This window comes from Dioscorea cayenensis, chromosome 15 (assembly GCF_009730915.1).
Source record: "Dioscorea cayenensis subsp. rotundata cultivar TDr96_F1 chromosome 15, TDr96_F1_v2_PseudoChromosome.rev07_lg8_w22 25.fasta, whole genome shotgun sequence".
Taxonomy (NCBI): domain Eukaryota; kingdom Viridiplantae; phylum Streptophyta; class Magnoliopsida; order Dioscoreales; family Dioscoreaceae; genus Dioscorea; species Dioscorea cayenensis.
In genome coordinates, this window is record NC_052485.1 from 14,681,630 (window position 1) to 14,703,190 (window position 21,561).

At 35.9% G+C, this 21,561-nt stretch overlaps 1 protein-coding gene across 2 annotated transcripts; it reads right to left on the minus strand.

Annotated features, from left to right (window-relative positions):
- Positions 1 to 17,589: 17,589 nt before the first annotated feature.
- Positions 17,590 to 19,559, minus strand: LOC120277882 (transcription factor JUNGBRUNNEN 1-like). Of its 2 annotated transcripts, none has more exons than XM_039284731.1 (3): positions 19,171 to 19,559; positions 18,381 to 18,673; positions 17,590 to 18,297 (listed from the first exon to the last, which is right to left on the minus strand). In XM_039284731.1, the coding sequence occupies exons 1-3, from the start codon at positions 19,433 to 19,435 to the stop codon at positions 17,863 to 17,865; spliced, it is 993 nt and encodes a 330-aa protein (XP_039140665.1). In that variant the 5' UTR covers positions 19,436 to 19,559; the 3' UTR covers positions 17,590 to 17,862. The 2 variants fall into 2 exon arrangements, with proteins under 2 accessions (XP_039140665.1, XP_039140664.1); XM_039284730.1 differs by having other exon boundaries at positions 18,381 to 18,676; positions 19,171 to 19,556.
- Between the last annotated feature and the right edge of the window lie 2,002 nt (positions 19,560 to 21,561).

A 21,561-nucleotide genomic window follows, 5' to 3' on the forward strand; every position in this document is an offset into this window, starting at 1 on the left:
GTACAAGTTTTGCTACATATGGTAAGATGATATTTTCTTTCTTTTCCTTTTTTGTATTATAGCAGTGGATTCACATATAATACTATAGATGTTGCTATGAAGTGGGAGGCCAGATTTAATATAGGTAATAAGAAGAGCAAGAGAAAAGGAGAAAAAGAAGGTGAGAGTGAGAGGAGAGAAGAAAGAAAAAAAATGAGAAAAAGAAAGGAAAACCTAGAATGTGTGAGGGGAGTAGGATCACAATTAGTCACCAGGACTTGGAGAGGCTAGAGCTAGGAACTTCAACGTTGGATAGGTGAAACGGAGCTATAAGAAGGTCTACATTAGGAGATAAGTACCGAGTAATTTTCATCCATGATTTTCCTATTTTTTCCTTAGAAATTAGCAAAGATGTCTCTATGGATGTTTTTTTGTATGCATTTTTGTAATATCATCATATATACCTTACTATCTGCATTTCCTAAAAATTGTTTGATATATACCAGTAATTATATGTATTTTTTGACAATACTTTGATATTTGTATTTAATTTTTGAGCATGATGTGGCGTGTAGAGAGTATATATGTGGTTAATCTAGGAATTTCTGCATGTCGTGTGTGTTAGTGCAATCTGGAAGACTATATTGCATGCTATATGAGTATAATTAAAGGCTGAATTTGTTGGATATTTGAGAAGTTTTGAGAATCTTAATACATTCAAGCAAGGCTATCAAAATTGTATTTTGAATCATAAAAGCGGACTAGATTATAATTCTAGCCATCAAAATCATGTCGAAACGCTTAAAAAAATTATCACAAATATATATATTTGGAGTGAACTCACATGTTGACTCGGTAAATATGGTGAACTCTGTAGGAGCAGAACGATCTCACCAATCTTCAATTCCAACAAAATATCCAAGTTCTTATCAAGTTCATATCAACACTATCAAACAGAATACAATTTCAAGGCATTTTGATGGCCATAATACGATGATTATCAAGTTCTTATCAAGAGAAAACATTTATCCAAACCTTTACATTTCTCATCACGACCAGATTTCTCAATTCTCTCGTTCTCTCATCTTCTCTTGCCATCCAGACACATTTGGATAGGTGCTAAAGTTATTGATCTCGTATTTCTGGTTGATTTCTAATTTTCTATCAGGATGAACCATTTAAATTAGTGAGTATGTTATGATGAGTGGACTTGAAAATTTGGAAGGCGCATGCCATTTATCCTTACTGCTATTTATTCTTGCTTGATTGTTTGAGTTTGAATTTTGTCAACAATTTTTATGGTTGGGGATTGGTATATTTACAAAATGTGTAATTCTCCGTATATGCATGCATTTTGTTGTTATGCCAATGGAGGGGGTGCATTGGCCATGTCGACACTTATATGTTACTTTGATGCAATTGTGTATCTGAAATTCTGCTCCTAATACTAGAGGTTGATTTTGAAAATTTTGTTTGATTCTATTCTAGACCACTACTAGTATTTGATGATTTGATGATATGATTTTAGCATCTAAGGAAAAATTGTGATATTACATATTTTTGAGACTTAATTTCACTCTGCTTATAAATTGGGAGATTTTATGATCTTTCTTTGTGTTAGAATTTCTAGGAATTATGTTGATTTGATAAGTTTTACTCCTCACTAGTACATGAATTGAATGTTTTGGTTATTGTGTATTTTGATGTATATAACTCCGTATGTTTCTTCTATTTTATTTTGCAAAGAACTTACTAAGCTTGTGAGTTCATCATCATGTTTTTATCTTCTTTTTAGATAGTGGGAGATATCTAGTAGTTGTATAGTATTGGAAGCTCAGTATGTCCCGCACCATCCCACATGTGACAATCTCAAGGAAGGATACACGCCATGCAACTCTCGAATTACCGTAAGGGCTGACTAATCCCTAAATTTTACACAATGATCTACACAAATCACAAGTGAAGGATTATACAAGTACCAAATTCAATCATACCATAGAGAAGCAAGAATTTCGACAAGCCAATGATTGAATTTGGTAGATCCATGTAATATCACAGTAATACAAGTTTATAGAGTCAAGAATATTAGTAGATCCATGTTCCTTATACAATGGAACCATGCTGAATGAAAAATAGGCATACACCAAAATTTGAAATGAAGAAAAATAAAACAATTAGTTGCCAAGCACTTCGCCTCAAAAAATAAAGCCTGGAAAGAGGGAAGATGGTGAGTACTAAAGTCACTCAGTGAGTGGATTATCATAATTCTAAAAGGACATCAAACCTCGATATTTAAATCCAAATGAACAAGCTTTTACAAGTATACATATAACTTCACAACATTTCAGCATGTATATATATATATAAACGTATCAACATAAGTATATAAAAGTTACATAGTAAGCATAAGAATCAATTTGATCAAATGAAAAGCTTCCAAAATTCACTAATCACAATTTTGGTTTTAAAAACAAACTTTAAAAGAGGTCATGATCTATTTCAAAGCTCATCAATGAAACCATTTTACCAAAAAGATGTTTAAAGACATAAAAACAAGTCCACAATTTAATAATCCTATTCGAGAAGTAATTGTTATGCAAAAACTACAATGTAACACTGTAACGAAAACAATGGCCTGAAAAATCTCTCTGACTTAGCCACTGTCTCGACTAGGTTGAGAGCCGTCAAGGTCTTCATACCCTTAACGTTGGCCCACCGAGACCCCGTGTAGTGATCTCTGGGTTCTTCGTGCATTACCCCATCGGGACTTCTATGCACCACCTGAATCGGGGATACCAAACATGAACTGGGTCCACCACGCTGCCTCCCGTTAGGCCGAACCATGAGGACCGGCTACTGTTATAGTGGGAAAAAGAACCTCATCACCATCAAAACCACTCCCCACCTGACATCAAGGTTGTAGCCCAACACTTTCATAATTGAACATTCACATTTAGGACAAATATTAGCATTTCATAATTGAACACCATCTTTAAATTCATAGATGCCAAACGCATGGTTATGTGACTAAAGAGGTGTCACCAACCATTACATTCCATGAATACAAATAAAGACTATCAAGAACATCAAGATCTTCAATTATCCAAATCATACAAATCATGATTAAGCACATCATAACATCCTCAAAGAAGATTAACATCGGTAATTCATAAACAAAACCTTTTCCATAGCCATAGCGTGGTAAAAGCATTAATATGCGAAAAGAGGAGATTTTAAAATCCATTTTTGAACTACTTTGACTATAAATTTATTCAATTTCAATCTTTGAAATTGAATAAAGTTATAGTCAAAATAGTTCAAAAGACAATAGTGCTCATATATCATCAATAACATAGCAATCATCTCATATCAGGAAAACACCAAGTCAATACGATAAAGCCATGGAATGGTTCCATTTAACAATTAAAATATTTGAAGATCGTAGAAGAATCATGCTTTTCAACTTAATTCACTCACAAACTTAGGCGACTAGTTTCCCCAAATGACGCTACTTCTTTGCCGGCTCCTTGCCTCGAGCCAGGATTTGACCACCTAACCAACACACACACCCAACAAGACCCAACCAACAAAAGAATGAGCAACAGTGAAGACATGAAGAAAAGATGTGTAAAACCCTAAACCTATATGCAATGCAACTCTGGTAGGGGCTCAGTTTGACTCAAACTTGAGTCCAAAGAATTCCAAGGAATTTCTATGGAGATCAACTCCATTCTAAAGTACAGAAATAAGATAAAGTAGCAAGGTTCATCTGTACTACAGTAACCCATGATTTCAAGGATGAGGGATACTCAAGATTTTAACAAGATTGAAAACAAGGAGAAAAACAAGAAGAATGGAAGTACTTACCTTGATGATTTGAAGAAGAAGAAGTGAAGGATGATCCTTCAATGCATAATTAAAGGTGTTGGAGGGGGTTGGGGAGGGTTCTCATCCAAGGAAGAAACAAAATAATGGGAAGAAATCAATGAAGAAGAGAAAAGAAGGGTTTAGGGCACCAAACTGCTAAAAATACCTTCAAATCTATGACTAGGAAAGCCTCACACATCCTTTATTTTTGCTGATTACTACAGTACCGTACTGCATCTCTTTTTCTACAGTAGTTTTACTGCATTATTGCTAACGCTAATAAGACAAACGGGCATGTACAACCTTCACACGATTGTGTGTCACCTCGTCGATGCTACAGTAATATTGTTACAGTACCACCAAACACTAGAAACACAAAAGGGTACCCACACAGGTGTGTGCATGCTAGTGTGGATTTTTGGTCCTGTATTATGCATAAAATGCAAAAAATTACTATTCCACAACTAAAACTCAACAAAATACTCAAAACTACACTACTACACGCACCCAAAATAGAAAACAATACCGGACAAAAGGTCCTTAGAATCACTCACTACCTGTGTAGTTGCCATGTTTTTTATGTATATTATTCTTTAGTATTGTAATATTGAACTCAATTGTTACTGTTTTTGTATAAGGGGTTTATAGTAACCTAGACTTGAACCTATCGTGTATCGATCTTTACTATTAGACCTTGTAGCATTTCTATAAGTTATATATAGTTTGTGTTATTTATCTGTTTAGTTAGAATATTTCTTATTTTGTGTGGCCAGTCTGTTGATGTCACTTTTTGGGTTGAAGGCATGCCACATCCCCTGAGACTAATACAAAGTTTTTTCTTTGTGCAACATGTCTTAGCCCAAGTGCCTTATTTTTTTTTTATTTTTAACAAAGAAAAGTTGATTTTCTATGCTAACTTTTATCGTATTGAGTTTCCGTACAGATATCTTGCGATTTAACAAACAACTTAAATTTATATTATATATTCATATACGCTCTAATCATGCTTTTTTTAATATTAAAGAGATTTGTCAATTTGCTAAGAAATTAATTGAGACTAAGAATATTGTTTATCTACTTGTCTTTCTACTAGTAAAATTGGCTTTGATTTTCCATGTTACAGCTGCAAATGTAGAAAAGGCCTTTCAACGATAAATAATTATCAAGAAATGATTGAGGAGCTGAATGGGAGATAAATTTGAAAAGTGATTGTTTGGTTGTGTGCTGAAAGAAATGAATTCCATAGTAATGATAATGAAACAATCATGCAATAATTAAAAATATGAAATCTTTTCGTGGGAATTATAAAGTACATATGACCATGTTTTAACGATAATTAATATATATATATATATATATATATATATATATATATATATATATATATATATATATATATATATACCTATTGTTGCATTATAGATGATGATGTTATACTTATATGTTTGACCCTACTAAATAAATTTCCTTGCTCCGTACATAAAGATTACACTTTACTAATTTATATATTTTCAAACACATTATTATATTTTTTTTAATTAGAATGTATTTTAGGGAAAAATTATTTAAAAGTCCTTATAAAGTTTCATTTTTTCTCTGCAGTCCCTTTGACATTTGCACTTCCCATGTAGTCCCTCTTTTTTACACATATTCTTTTTAAGTCCCTGCCGTGACACACGTTAATGTCTTTTCTCTTAAATGGCAGAATTGCCCTCTCTCCCGCCCAATCACATCAACCTTTTTGGGTAGGTAATGGCAGAGATCTCCATCTTCTTTTAGTGCACTTCATCTTCATCTTCATTCTTTGTGTCTTGTTCTTCTTCTCCTTGCCGTTGTTCTTCTTCTCCTTGTCATTATTCTTCTTCTTTGCCTCATTCTTTCTGTCGTTCAAGTAAGCAACATCTTCATTTAGTTTCGCTTACTTCCTCCTTCGGGCCTTTTTTTTAACCTATGGGTTTGTGTAATGTTTACGCAGGTGTTAGTCATCATGGAGACATTTTGTGCTATGGCTTGTTTCAAAGGTGAAGGACGGCTACTCCAATTCACAGTCCTTACCGTATGGGAGGTTGTTGTGGCCAAGATATGTGAGCGGTGGTCATTGGACGCTTCTTGAGTCATTGTGAAGTTTGTGACACCTGACTCATATGACACAGTTTGCCCAATTAAGTCAGATGCGGATTTTCAACCCATGTTCCACATATACCACACTTACAAGAAGAGTGTGGTGGACATCATCATTGAAGAAGTCAGTGGGGCACCGGAAGCAACCATTAACAGCTCCTTACCAACATTGTAATTCGGCAACATACACCACACTTATTATGTCGTGTGTCGTCATGTGTATTATCTCTACTTTTCCGTGTAGTTGTATATGTTTGTGTGTATTACAATATCTTTCATGTGTATTATATGCATGTCATGTGTACTATACATGTTTTTTTGTGTATTATATTGATTTCCTATGTATTAATTTGCATTTCCTATGTATTATTCTTAACTTATTCCCTACCTTATGTGCTAGCATCCACACGGAGTCAATCTCAAAAAGCCTGAATGCAGACATGGAGACATTTCTGTCCCAACATCCTCGTGCAGGTGAGCTCAGTATTGCTTCATGTTCACAAACATCTGATGGACAGATATTACAAGTAGGATAACAGTTTGAGAGTGTGAATAAGTTCAAAGATACCTTGCGCAGCCATGCCATATGGCATAATTTCAATTTCATATTCATATAAAACGACAGACTTCGCTCGACCGTGAGGTGTGCTTCTCTGAATTACTAGTGGCGTGCCCACACATCTAAAGAGAGGAATGATGAGATGTTCCGAGTAAAGGCAATGCAAGTGACGCAGACTTATGGTGGGGGCATCGATACAATAGTCCACCCAAAAGCCAGTAAGAAATAGGTCAGCTATCGTATTATGCAGAGACTGAGAGAATGACTATCGTATCGAGCCATCGATATATAGAAACACATCCTTCAAGAACACTGCATACGATTACCATATAAGCGTGCATGGATGGGTAGGAAGGTCGCCCGGTCTATTATTCATGGTAATGAGGTGAGCAACTATAATTTGTTGTTGTGGTACGCTAATAAGGTGGCGGAGAAATCCCAAAAGCATTGTCACAGTTGAGAAGAACGGGGAGCTATTTAAACGAGCTTTCTTCTCTTTTCGTTCTTTTTTGGTTGGTTTCAAAAAAGCATGCAGACCATTGCTATTTGTTGACGGAACTCATTTGCTTGGAAAATATGGCGGGATTCTATTGGGGGCAACCGGCAAAGACGGGAATAAGGGTATCTTCCATGTGGCATTTGCTATTGTCAACAATGAACTGATCACAATTGGACCAGGTTTCTCGCCACACTCGGTGAGGCAATATACGGTGAAGATGACTACAATGAAATTATTAGTTTCATATCGGATTAGTCGAAGGGCCTTATAAACTCAATCACGAGAGTGTTCCCGTCATCGCCACATGGTTATTGCCTCTGACATTTGGAGACGAGCTTCATGAAAGTGAACAGTAAACTTGGCAAAACATTGTGCGAACAATATTGGGCTATACTTGTAAAAATTGCGTACGCTTACACAGGCAAAGAGTTTGATGATTTTATTACAGAACTTGCGATGACATCGCCGGAGGCACACGATTGGTTACTGTACAAATTAGATGTTGATCACTGGGCTAATTATTTATTTAAGGGTATGCGTTGGTGTGAGATGTACTCCAACGTGGCGGAGTCATTCAACGCCTGGATCAAAGAGGTGCTCCATCTACCGGTGACAAGCCTGGTTGACTCAATAAGGTATGCTTTCGTGTGTAATTCTCCTTACTTCCCGTGTATTATATTTTATTTTGTGTAAAATCATGGCATTTATGTGTATTACATTTTATTACCCATGTAATATCGTCTTTTCTGTGTATTATTCTCTGTTTTTGTGTAAAATCATGCAAGAACTGTGTATTATATGTATTTTCTGTGTAATATCGGGACATTTTCTGTGAAATCCTTTCTACACACATGGATTGTACTAAGTGGAAGTGTATGTTCACAGGTTCAAACTTATGAATATGATGGCTGATAGATACGCACAATCAAATAGGTCGGATACGCATCTTTGTCCGGAGATACATAAAAAGGTTGAACTGATTATTGAAGATAGCAGGTTGTTGAGGGTGGGCCGTTCAATGTCTGATACTTACGAAATAGTTGACAATGACAACAATGCTGTCAGTTTATGAAATCGGAAGTGTTCTTGCAGAATATGGGAAGTCCATGGGCTCCATTGCAAGCATGCATGTGCGGTGATCATGCAAACAGATAAGAACGTACACAGTTACGTGGCCAATTACTTCAAAGTGGAATAGTACTATAGTGCGTATGATGAACCTATATACCCAATCCCTAACACCGACAAACCAAGTGATGAGCTCCGTGAACTGCGAAACCGGCCCCCGATCACCAAAAAATGACCCGACCATCCAAGAAGGAAGAGAATCGAGGCACAAGGATTTGAAGTCCGCGAGTCACATTGTAGTCGGTGCCACAAAACTGGCCATAGCCGTCAATCGTGTAACGCAGTCATAGCGGACTGAACTATTGTACTAGTGTTTTTGTGTAATATGTACATTCATTAGGTTTTTGGAATGTTTAATATGATATATATATTTTTTGTTTAAATCTGATATTCTAAAGAATGGTGCTACCGTCAGAAGTTTTTCGTCTATAATGCTTTTTTCTAAGGAATGCAACCAATGAAGGTAAAAAATAAGTTGTCTCATGAGCGGTTTAGTGTTTATTATACATACATATGTGTATAATATATTAGGTTTATATGTATTTTTAGTCTTTTCTCTGTATTATATTGGTGTTTTTGTGTATTATATATTTTTCGTTTTTTGTTTTTTGTATGACTTCACATTCGCATTTTCAATATCCTACAAACGTCTGAAAAGTTTAATAGAACACAAGTAAATCTAAAGAAGTTAAAGTTTGATAGTACACAGGTAATTCCAATATACTTAAAGTTTGACAGGACACAAGTATCATTAGGGTAAGACAACATCAGACTGAACCTCCTCAATGCATTGCACAGTGTCGACTTCAACGACCGGCTTCTCTACGTCTTCCTCGGCTTCCTTTGGTTGTTCGATCTCAGTGGTGCCGATCTCTTCCAACCCTGCAGGTTTGTCATCCACCTGGGTGTGCGCTTTAGCAGCATCAATCCATTTTTCAATTTCTTAGACAATGTCACCGTTATCCCCCCATCCCCGCGGGGGGTTGGGTCATCACCCCATTGGTCATTCACTACGGTAGCATCCTAGGGTATCTATTCGAGGGTGACATCCTTTGCTTCATTTCCCGTTGCAATGGCCTTTTTCCGAATGCCATTGACCAGTATCCGCTCAACGTACTGAAGCCGTAGGAATGAGACTTCCGCTAGCGGGACATCGAGCATTTCGTTGTCCAGGATTTGCTCCATGAAACATGAAATGCATAAGGAAGATGGGGCAGTCAACACTTCTGGGTGCTTATTGCGGGCAGGAACGGACATGCATCATCGGTAGGTGCTTGAACGAGTTTCCGTCTGTGTTAACCTCAATGATGAACTCGCAGAGATCCCGCTGCAATACGAGAAGGACAGACGTTATTAGCGTTAATTTATGAATATTGTATATTAAACAGCCGAATTGTTATCCACGAGGAATTGCTGTATGGATTTCACTTACCATTTTGATAGCGTCAGCATCGTATGTCGGTGATTGAAGGGAAAAGTAATGCATATATGTCTGTCCTACAATGTCGAAGACAACGAGATGATAATGCCCATGAAGGACGATTGGCATAAGAATCAAGTCCGCATTCTTGTGGCCGATGATGATATCCTCCATCATGCACAGTGCCTAATTGGTGGCGTATTCTGACTTCCGTATTGCAAGCGCCAACGACAAAGTAACAACTACATGCCTCTTATGCGCGTTGGGATTTGTCAGCAACTCCTCACGCAGCATTAGGACCAGGACGGTGACCACATCGTCAGACACCTATTCCTTCCTTTCAAGTAGGACGAAGAGATTGTGGCGGGTTGTGAACCTATACTCATCCCTCCATATGACAGGACTGCGACATAAAACAGAAACATTAACATCAAACTTGATCTCTATATATTACACAAGAAATAAAAACTATTACACGAAAACTATATAGTTTACACATGACAAAAATTTTCTTACATAGGAATATATATAGGGAAATGACATATCTAAATTATATACATAAGAAAGAGAAAGTTACCTATCGACGTGAGTGTTTAGGTAGAGATCAAGCGTTGACTTTTCAAGTTGTTTTAGCCTTGCGAAGCCGGGGTATGTCTTCTTCCTCGGCATGAAATCATCCTTAGCTGGGATTTGTAACTCAGTGTACAGCCGTTTATTTCCTTATGCTCGTACGGTACGATCGCAAGTTGTTCTTTGTCATCCTTTCTGACACTTTTCCCACTTGAAATGTCTCAAGGAGATTGTCAATGGCCTGCATGGCTGCAGGGAATATGTCATCCGACTCCTCAGATGACTGTGCCAGTGGGGTGGCAATCTTCCGTGCGGGGGTCATCGATGACCAGCCTCTACTCATGGACGTTTTTTTTTTTCTTACACTAGGAGTATGTCGTCCGATTCCTCGGACGACCATGACTGAGGCAGGGCACGCTTCTGGGGAAGCGCCCTCGATGACTGGCCACTTCTCAGGGAATTTTCCTTGGCAAGGGCTTCACTCATGGTTACCTTTTCAGCGGGACCCTCTTTATTGGGACCTTTTTAGTGGGATTTTCCAAAGGACGCTGAGTGGGACTACCATCAGATACCTCCGGGGTTGTAGCTTTTTCTTCTCTAGCAGCCGGTGACAGATCCCCTTCAATCGCTTGTTCACCTTCTAACGTGACCGCCGGCTCTTGCCCCTGGACTTCTGCTGGACCTTCTGTTGGTACCGCGGGATCTGGGAGCTCGGCCTCAATCGCCACCACAAGGGTTAACTCATTAGTGGGCTTGTCGGCGTTGTGCTGTCCAATAGTCTTCCGCGCCACCCTTTTGAAAGGCATACTTGACTGAGAATGGGTACAAGAAGAAGGGTGACGGATGAAGTCTTCATGCCAGTTCACTACATCTTCAACTGGTGAGGTCCGCTCGTCGGGCCCATCCCACCGAGCATCTTTGGCATCGCGCTCGTCCATACGGGCGCATAGCACATCGAACTTGGCCAATAGGCGGTGAAGTAAACCACGCACATCATCATCACCTCTCGGACCATTAGCAGCTTTGTCAGGCCTGTCGGTCTCCAACTGCGGCCGAGACCTTTTTGGGAGATTGATTTCGGGGGAATAGTCCCCATCCCGTTTTTTTATTGCTTGTCGGTTTCTCTTCTTTGGATCCTCTTCTCCTTCTTCCGTTGTTGGGTTTGCTTTTTTTCTTTGTTGACCTCCTTGGAGGGGAATGCCGTCAGACCCTCTTTTTTGAGTTGGCTAATTGGGACGACCTCACATAAGTTTCCTTGGCCTTTCCTATTCCATGGCCAACAAGTATAATTTTCTTATCATTGGCTGGGACAAGAGCATAGAACTGCAAAGGAAGCAAGAGATAAGATGTCAGCCTAACATTATAGTACATTAAACATTGATATTACATAGACCGGCATGATATTACACATAAAGCTAGTATATTAGACACTACTAGAGTATTTTACACAGGAATAGAGTATATTATACAGAATGGGAAATATCTTAAAGAGGAAGTTAATATATTATATAGTAAACAAGAATATTACATAGTAATAACAACAACAAATTAGACAAACAGTATACGGGGTATCTGACCAACAAATTAGACAGCTTGAATATTACACAAGATTAAAAGAAAACCTCACCTCTTTCCATTCCAGGGATTTTAAAAGTAGATCGACTGATGACGCCTTGATGAATGTACTCACCCAATAACACAGTATACGAGGTGTCCGACCAACACGTTGGTTCTTCACATTTCCAGTCACCTCATAGAACCAAATAATAAGGGCAACTGAGTACCCTTTGAGGTATCCAACACTGTAGTACTTTCCTTGACAGCGCAACTGCACCCGTGCGACGGTTTTGGGAAAATCGTCCATCAGCCACTTGTGGATGGCATGCGCCCAGGCATAGTTGCCTATAGTCTCCAGGTTGTCCGCATACCTGGCCACAAAGGTGGGCGAATTGAGGAAGGTGTTCGGGAAGAAGACGGTTGTCGTGAAGAACATGAAGAGGAGCTTCACGAAAGTCTCCTCCGTTCCGGACTTCCCTCTAACAAGTCTGAATAGGTTATCCTTAATGGCATCGTGATGCCGGTTGTGCATTTTGTTCAGGTAGGCAAGCTCAAATTCAGATAAGACCCCTTCCTCCTCGTATCTGAAGGAGACAATCTCTTCCATGCATGGGACGCCCATAATGATGGCGACGTCCTCGGGCTTGAATTGCAGCATGATGTAACCAATCTTGAACCTTTCGGTTTGGCCATCATATATACGGAGCAACGCATCCACCTCTCCATTTTCTTGGAGCACAATTACCAAGTCCATCATGTGCGCAAAAGGGGTTTGGCGAAGTATCTGCCAGTGCATTTTGTTCATTACTTTCTTCAATCCCTCTATCATTTCCACGATAGGGGCTAGGTAACACCTAACATTGACCAAAGTGGTAGCCATTTCTGTATTCAATTGAAATTACACATAATGATCAAATTTTACACAGCAAATAGATATTTTACATAGGATGAAACGTATATTACACAGGAAAAATCCAAAAACCCAAAGTAATACACACCAAAGCATGAAACCCACACCGTCTAAAGTCAAATTCTACATATGAAATCCACAAAAATACACACGAAAGTCGGCCGACTTCTCCTTATCTTTTCGCTTGTGTTTTTTTTGCAGGAAGGCTCACGATTTTCTGGGAAGCCGAGAGTACGAAGAGAAGAACAAGCTTGTCGGCGAACGAACAAGGAGAACTCAGTCCTAGGCGCAAGAAGAAGAACAAGAACAAGAATAAAAAAGGTTTCCACTGGGACCATGCATATACGTATAACACGAACAGTCGCCTAGTCAGTTAAGGCATTTTCACCATTTCCCTGCCTTCTGATTTTGGAACTTGAACAAGGGACAAAGATGGCATTTCCATGCCTAGTTAACAACCCATTAATGACCATTAGAGCCATCAAGATTTGAAGGAAATTAATTTGAAAATGAGGGACCTATGAGGAATCAGCAAACTTCAAGGGATGTTTAAGGATTCTGCAAAATATGGAGGGACTTATAGGTAAATACGAGTATATTTTAAGGTACATCAATGAAGTTACAACAATATGCTTTAAAATAAATAAATTTACTCACTACTAAAATAAATAAATAAATAAATAAATAAATAAATTTACATATTATCTTATTTAATTTAAATATAAAAGTGATATAATTATTAAAAAAATTATAAATTTGAAATATTTATATCGAAGTTGTTTACAAATTTTCATAATATATTAATATCTCTATCAAATTAGTTGATGTATAATGACTTTACTATAAACCTTTCTATACCAAGCCAAAAATCAATTTGTACAAATTAGGAACTTATATATATATATATATATATATATATATATATATATATATATAACTCAAGTCATAAGTTAATAAATTTATCAAAAAAAAAAAGATAATAATAATTCTCTTTAAGTCTTTTAATATATCTAATTCACGTTATAATGAAAAGAAAAACAACTTATAAATATATATATATTTTTGAAAAGGTGGATAAACTACTATATTAGATAAGACCAAAAGCAAAAGAGTTACAAAGTACAAATAAGATAGAAACAAACCCCCTTCTCACCACAAGCGGTGATGCAGGGGCTACAAAAGACCTAAAACAGAAGGAACATACCACCCGAGGAAAGGAGCTTCCTCAACACCTGGCTGGTAATCAGACAACTAACTCGTGACTGGTCCTTGTGCCTCCTCGGCAGTATGGTTCTCCCTAGGATCCTCCCTGTACAGCTGGCCCCTCTGACCAAGGAGCTCAAGGCTACGCTGGACAGTAGACATGGAATCTTCAATCTTCCCCTTGGTGTTATCTGCAAAAGCATCGAACCACGAAAGTAGCATGCGATCAATATTCATGATAAGGAAATGGACATATGCAAATTTATCATTAAAGATCTAATCATTCCTGGCAAGCCAAATGTTCCAAACTAACGCCTTAATCACTAAATCCGCACAGATCCTAGAGACTGGTCTCACTGTCCCTCTCTAGTAGCCCCAAATATGGCTCATAGAGCTAGGAGGCTCCGAAAGATTAAGAAGATTGATAAAGTATATCCACACTTCCCTAACGAATTGGCAGTGAATGAACAGATGGTCAACTGATTCAATATCAAAATGACACATCACACAAGTCGTTGTTGGAGGTTTGTTGCAACATCTATGCTCTAGATTTTCCAAAGTCAGAATTTTGTTTTTCTAGACCAGCCAATTGAAGATGTTTATCTTCTTTGGACAGCTGTTTTTCCAAAGAAGCCAGAAACACTGCAACGCATCCCCCCATCGTTAAGGAAATTATAGACTGATTTAACAGAGAATAATCCATTTCTAGATAAAGCCCATCTTCTTATGTCTTCCGTATCTGAACATCGCCTCTAAATCCAGTCTTGCACTTGAAGAACGTCACTGTCTTCAAACAAAGGAGCCTCCACTAACTTGTAAACCAGCTCCTGGAAGATAGCATTCTACTGCCGGCTAACACGGAAAATCCCAGGCCACAAATACATCGGCAATTTACCATTTAGCCAAATGTCTTTCCAAAATAGCATATGTGTGCCTACCAAAACAACGTGGGGAAAACAACATCTCAACGCCGGAAGACAACTTGACACCCTTTCCAAAAATAAGAAATCCTCCCTTTCTGTTTTGGGAAAATATTCCATCTCTGCCCACCATAGTTAAAAAGAATCACATCACTCCCCCCAAGTTAGGGTCAGTCGTAAACTTCCACCACCATTTCCCCAGCAGCGCATGGTTAAAATTGAACATATCCAGAATCCCCCAACCACCTTGATCCCGCGCTCGACAAATGCTCTTCTAGCTAACAAGTCTACAACCCGGGCTGTCCATATCAGGTCCCGACCACATCAAGTCCCTTCTAATACGATCAATGTCTTTAATGACCCATTTAGGCAGTTTATACATCGACATCCAGAAGGTAGGTATTGCCAATAGGACTGAGTTCACTAACGTGTGACGACCGCCCAACGAGAGATGTCTCGTCTTCCACGAAGAAAGCCTTCCAGAATCCTGGAACATAGGGCATGACTGAACATAGAGCATAACACATCCGAAACCAAAACAAATAGTAGTGGGGATAATGAATCTCCTTGCCTCAACCCCCTTTTATAATGGATGTAGCCATTAGGAGACCCCGTTCACCAGAACATTAGCCTTAGATAATAATAGAATATTTCCAATCCAAGCCAACCATCTGTCCCCAAAACCCCTAGCTTTCATGAGATCCAGAAGGAAATCCCAATCCACCAAATCAAAAGCTTTCTCAAAGTCCACTTTCAAGATATGCCCGGGTAATCTTCGTTTGTGCATGCTAAAGATAAGCTCCTCCGCAATAGACACATTGTCCAGAATACATCGACCTTTTAGAAAAGCTGATTGGGCCTTATCCACTAAAGCGTCCATGACCTTACTTAAACGTATTGCCAAAAGCTTGGAAATGATTTTTAAGGACGAATTGATTAGGCTGATAGCCATATAATGTCCAGCAAATTCAGGGGAATCAACCTTGGGGATGAGAGCAATGTTGGCCCATTTAATCCTTTCTAAGTTAACGCTGCCACTATAGAAGTCATCACATAGTTTAATAACAATTGAAAATTTAATAACCAAATTAACTTTATCTTACCAACTTTTTAACTTCTTAAAATACATTAACTAATTTATATGATCTTTCCAAAATAAATTAAAAATAAAAAAATAAACCTCATATGCTTATGCCATGCTTATATAGTTATTAAATAAAAAACTTACTCAAATTCAAAAATCAAGAATATGAATTCAAACTATCATACTAAACAAATATATCAATGTTTTTGAATTTTCAAATTATTAATTAAATCGCACTTGAAATTAATTTGCCATATGTTACTTGTGTAGTTGCACAAATTTATTATATTATATTACATTCAATTATTCGTGTTTGTATAAGCTAATCATATTACAAGACTAATCAAGTTTGAATAATCAAATTACTAAACAAAATATATTAAACAAATCAAGTCATTTATACTAAATTTAACTCATCGATCATTATGATGAAACATCATAAATATTAATTCCCATAATTTGAATGAATTCAGGTCATTCTTTCTTGTATAAGTTAATCATATACCAAGACTAATCAATTCTATAAAATTAATTATTATTACAAGTTGACTTAATAAATTAAGTCACTCAACCAAATCAATTAATCAATCCTTTTCTGTCTACCAATTTTTCGTTACATATCAACATAGCAAAATAAATTGTCATTCTAATTAATATGACAAGAATGTTTCAATCACAAGTCAATTATTTTGACATCAAACGCATACTTTGTGCATATATGTACTTATGTGCTATCCATTATTAATCAAAATTTATCTTTAAAAATTCTAATATGAACACTTAGCTTGTAACCAAATTGATGCATGCATTTACTTATATACATTAAAACATTCTTTTCTGATTCATAATATGAATGCAGATAGAAAAAGAAAAAGGCAAAATGATAGTTTTTTTACTAAAATTTTTAAATTAATTTTTTGCTGTAAAGGTTTGTATAGAGAAAAAAGAATGATTTTTAAATTGCATATAAACAAATATTATTTTCTCAAGGGTATATAAGGAATTTCAATTTTTGCATGCATGGGTATGCAAATAAAAAACTTTTATATATTATCAATGGTGTATTCATTTTCAAAATAACATAGTTTTTTTCCATAGTGACAATTACATTTGTTTGATTGAAAGTTACTTATAGTTCTATGGAATATTATTTAAAAAAGATTAAAATGGATAGTAAATCAAATTTTGACTCTTATTAATTTAATAAACGAGTCAATATTCGCATGCCTCAACTTGAATATAAGGGAATAATATATTTCTATTTAATTATATATATATTGAAATTTTCATATCTATAAACAAAATAATAAATATTCCTATTCAAGCCTATTCACATTAGACTTAACCTCTTTTAAATTGTCTCAAATTAATCCTCATTTAATATTATTCACATCACCATTGAACACAACTTGACACTCAAGCTCATTCTAACTTTTACTCCATTAATTAATTGAATTGCCTTCATAATGTTTTTTTTCTCATTCCCATTTTGCGCTTCACATTTTTTTATTTACACAAAAGCCATCAACGATATCACTATATTATTTTCATAAATGAAGAGTGATTCTAAATATATATATATATGACAATAGAATGATGTCATTAATATAAAGATAAGACCCTTAAGGTCAAGAACACAACTAATTTAAATAAAACAGAGTCAACAATGGGGAAAAGTCACCAATTAAATATCCTGTCATCAAACCTACCTTATTGCATAACAAAAAGTCTCAATTCGAATCCCATTTTTCTTTCAGTAATAATTAACTAGTTTCACATACAATGAACTCCTGATAAAATACAAAATTAAGATAGAAAAGAGTTCCCAGTAAATTAATCATCACTCTTTGTACCTGAATTTACTTCATACCAGTGATCATTCAAGTACAAAGCAATACAAACATCTAGTGATGACCATATAGAGTTTCATTTTATTGTATCACCACAATAACAACCATAAACTCAAACAGTTAGCATAAAATACATGCACATATGATATTACTCTTCTTCTTTTTCTGCTACCTAGTTCTAACATCAGTGATTACTTACATCGAATTGTACGTAACCGATGAATATCGTCCGTCGTAGACGAATGCGGGATCGGTCATGAACTCGGTCATCCTTCCGAGTTCATCCCAGTTTGTTTCTTTGATCAATTCATTCGGGTTCAATGTCGAAGAGTGTAATGTTGTCAATGGAGTTTGAGTGGCCACTTGGTTCCATTGGGTAGTATAGAAATGGTTCCTTTGATCAAAGTAATTAGTAGTTGGTATCTTGTTGTCATGGCCTTGATGATCAACATAAGATATACCGAAACATTTGAATTGATCTTCTCCGGTATCTGATTCGAAACTATTCGTTTTTGAACTTGCATCACTTGCCAATATTCGCTTTCTTGGTGATTCTTTACTCCAATCTTGAGGATGATATCTTTTGTATGTTGTATTTCGCTTGAATATTCGGCAAATTGTCCAAATTTCCTATCAAATCATGAACCATATAAATTCAATTTAGTGAAAGTGATGGAGAATATGAAGATGAAGTAATTGTTCGGAATTTTTACCGCTTCTTGAAGACTAGGGGGATTGTTTGCGTCGTTCTTTGTGGCCGGGGGAAGGCGAAATTCATGCATCATCCAATCAGTCTTGGTGCCTTTTCCGGCGCTTCCTCGATAATAAACCAAAGACTTCTTCAATCCAATGCATTTCCCAATGTCGTTTGGAGAATATATCGGTCTATCAATGCCCGTCGCCTTCCAAAACCCCGAACCAGTGACTCTATTAGGCCTTATGCTATTCCTATACTTCCTCCCCCTCAAGCAAAAGAAGTACCATTCTTTCTCTCCAACATTGCTAACTTCTACATTGCAAACAAGAGCATAAGATTCATGCTAATTTCATTGATAATAATCAATTAATTGACACTATTACTTATAAGAAACACATTGAAATTTCTCTAGCAATTATGCATGCATGCTTGAGTTAACAACAATGAATTACTACAAAAACACTTGAGTTAAGCTTCAAAACACTAAAAAAAAAACAACGTTCATGTACTAATGAATGAAAAAAACTAGTTGACTTATTTGCACAAAGATCATAAGAAATACTTTGAAAGTTACCTTTTAAGTTCAAAAACATGGATTGCGATAAAAAAGACACTTGAATCATGCTTCAAATCCCTAAAAAAAACAACATTCATGCATGCATGCATGATTGAGTTCTCAGTTAAACTTATTTTCACAAAGATCATTAGAAACACATTGAAATTCTCACTCTCTATGAATTAAAACAAGAACACTAAGAAAGCAAGAAGCATGCAATACAAGTAGCTAGAGGTAAGCAAAAACTCACTTGGGAGATCCCATGGATCATACTTGTAGATATCTATCTGTTTGATTATTTCTATACTAATAGGCTTGTTATCCACCTTTCTCCGAAGATAAAAGCCGACAAGCTCTTCATCGGTAGGATGAAACCGAAACCCCGGAAGCACAACATCTTCTTCTTCTTCTTTTTCTTTTTCTGCTTCTACATCTTCTACATCTTCTTGTTCTTCCTTTTCTACCTTTTTCTCTTCCTCAATCTTCTTCTTCTTCTCCATAACAAGTAGCTCCATCTTCTTGTTCTCCAAGATCACTAGTAAGTACTAATTCAATTCTCTCTTAGAGTTCATGGAACAAGAATAAAATCTAAGGACTCATACATACAAGGGTGTGTGTCTCCACAAAGAGCTCAATCAGGCTATAAATGTGAAGAGGTCCATGAGAGGGTCATGAATGGTGGATGCTTTGGTCCAAGTCATGGATTTTGAACTCTCTCTCTCTCTCTCTCTCTCTCTCTCTCTCTCTCTCTCTCGATCTATACATTTATTTTTATTTTTATTTTTATTTTTGTTTATCTCTCATCACTATCATCTTTGTCTTCCTTATGCTTTAGCTTTGAAGACTTCTAAAATTGGTTGATGTAATAAAGAGGGTGGGGGCGCACTTGGCTTTCTCATGCTTAAAGCACGTGACGTGTGATACCTTTGAATTGGGAATGGGTTTTACTAGTCTTCCCAAAGATAGCCTGATTTTTGACTCAAGAATTTGGAAAATTTCAACCATTTCATTTGTCACCTTCTCATTAATAAAGTGTATTTAAAAAGGGAGATTAGTTCTTTTTCTTTATTTTAAAAAAGCTTTTGTCTTTTTTTTAATACTAAATTGTGTATTTAATCTATTGTATTTGATTTTCTTTATTTTCAAGTATGATGAACGGAATAAATATGCCGTTTTTTTAACTGTATTGAACTATATTTATAGAGGGAAACAAGTTTTACATAAAGTCTTTGTTTTTTTTTTTTACACTAAATTATGTATTTTGCCGATTTTCAAGTATGATGACTGAAACAAATCAGTTGTTATTATTTCTGTACTTTGCTATAGTAAAATATTTGAAAGTATTAAGTATGAGTTGTTGTATTTGATTTTTCTCATTTTTTCAATTATGATGACAGAAGTAAATCAATTGATTGTCGCGGCAATAGATGATGGTAGTACGATTAACTCACATTTAAAAAGTCGAGAATTTACTTCCTTCCAAAATATGGTTAAGGATTTGGGAGGCATATATAGGGTGGCTTGTCTGCATTGTCAAATAAATAAATAAATAATTTCTTGGGTAAATTATTTAAATAGTTAGCCAATCATTCGTTTACTCATATTCGACTCACCAAATTATAAAATAAATTTAATTAGATATCCTAACTTAAAATTTACTTTGTATTGGGTCACTTGGGCTAACTCCGTTAATAGCGTGCTGACGTGACATACCACATCATGCCCTCGTATCATATCAACATGCCACGTGAACAAAGAATCAAATTAAATAGTAGACAACTCCAACTTATCTGACAAAAAATTTCAAAAATTTAAAATCAAATTACTTTTTGTTTATCTGACATGAAGAATATGGGTTGATTATCTAAAAGATAAAAATGGTTTTTATTCAAGTGACATGCTGATTTGGCATGGAGGCTTGACGTGGTTTGCCACATCAACCCATCATTAGCAAAATTAGCCCGAGTGACCCGCTTGAACACAAATCTAAAGTTAGGGTAATTGAAATTTTTTATAATTCGGTGACTCAAATAAGAGTAGTTGCATAATTGGGTGACTATTTAAATGATTTACCCTAATTTTTTTCTCTATTTACAAGAGTAAAATATTTGAAAATATCAAATAGAATATAATTTGTCCTATTTGATTTTCTTAGTTTTCATGTTCCATTTTTTTACTGGTATCATACCAAACTATTTGAAGATGTTAATTTTTTTTTTATTTGTTATATCTGATTTTTTATTTTTAAATATAATGACTTAAATTAAACTCGATGCTTTTTACTCATATATATATATTCATAAAGTGGCCAACTCACTTTAACTATTATGAGTAAGAGTTGATTCTTCAACCTTTTACTCGACAAAGAAAAAAAAAAGGTTATCATCCTTCTATTATAGAGGCAATTTATAATTCTTTTATAATGAGGTATTGTATTTAAAATTAAAAAAAATCAATATTTTTAAATTTATTATTTTTTAATTCAAAATTAAGAAATCCTTTCACTCAAATACAAAATCTATAAATTTGTAAATCCCTGAGATCATAATATAATACTGCAATAACATAAAATGTAAATTTTTACTACTGAAAAATCCGAAAACTTTTGCTATTACCTCAGAACCTTCAAGATTGAACAAAT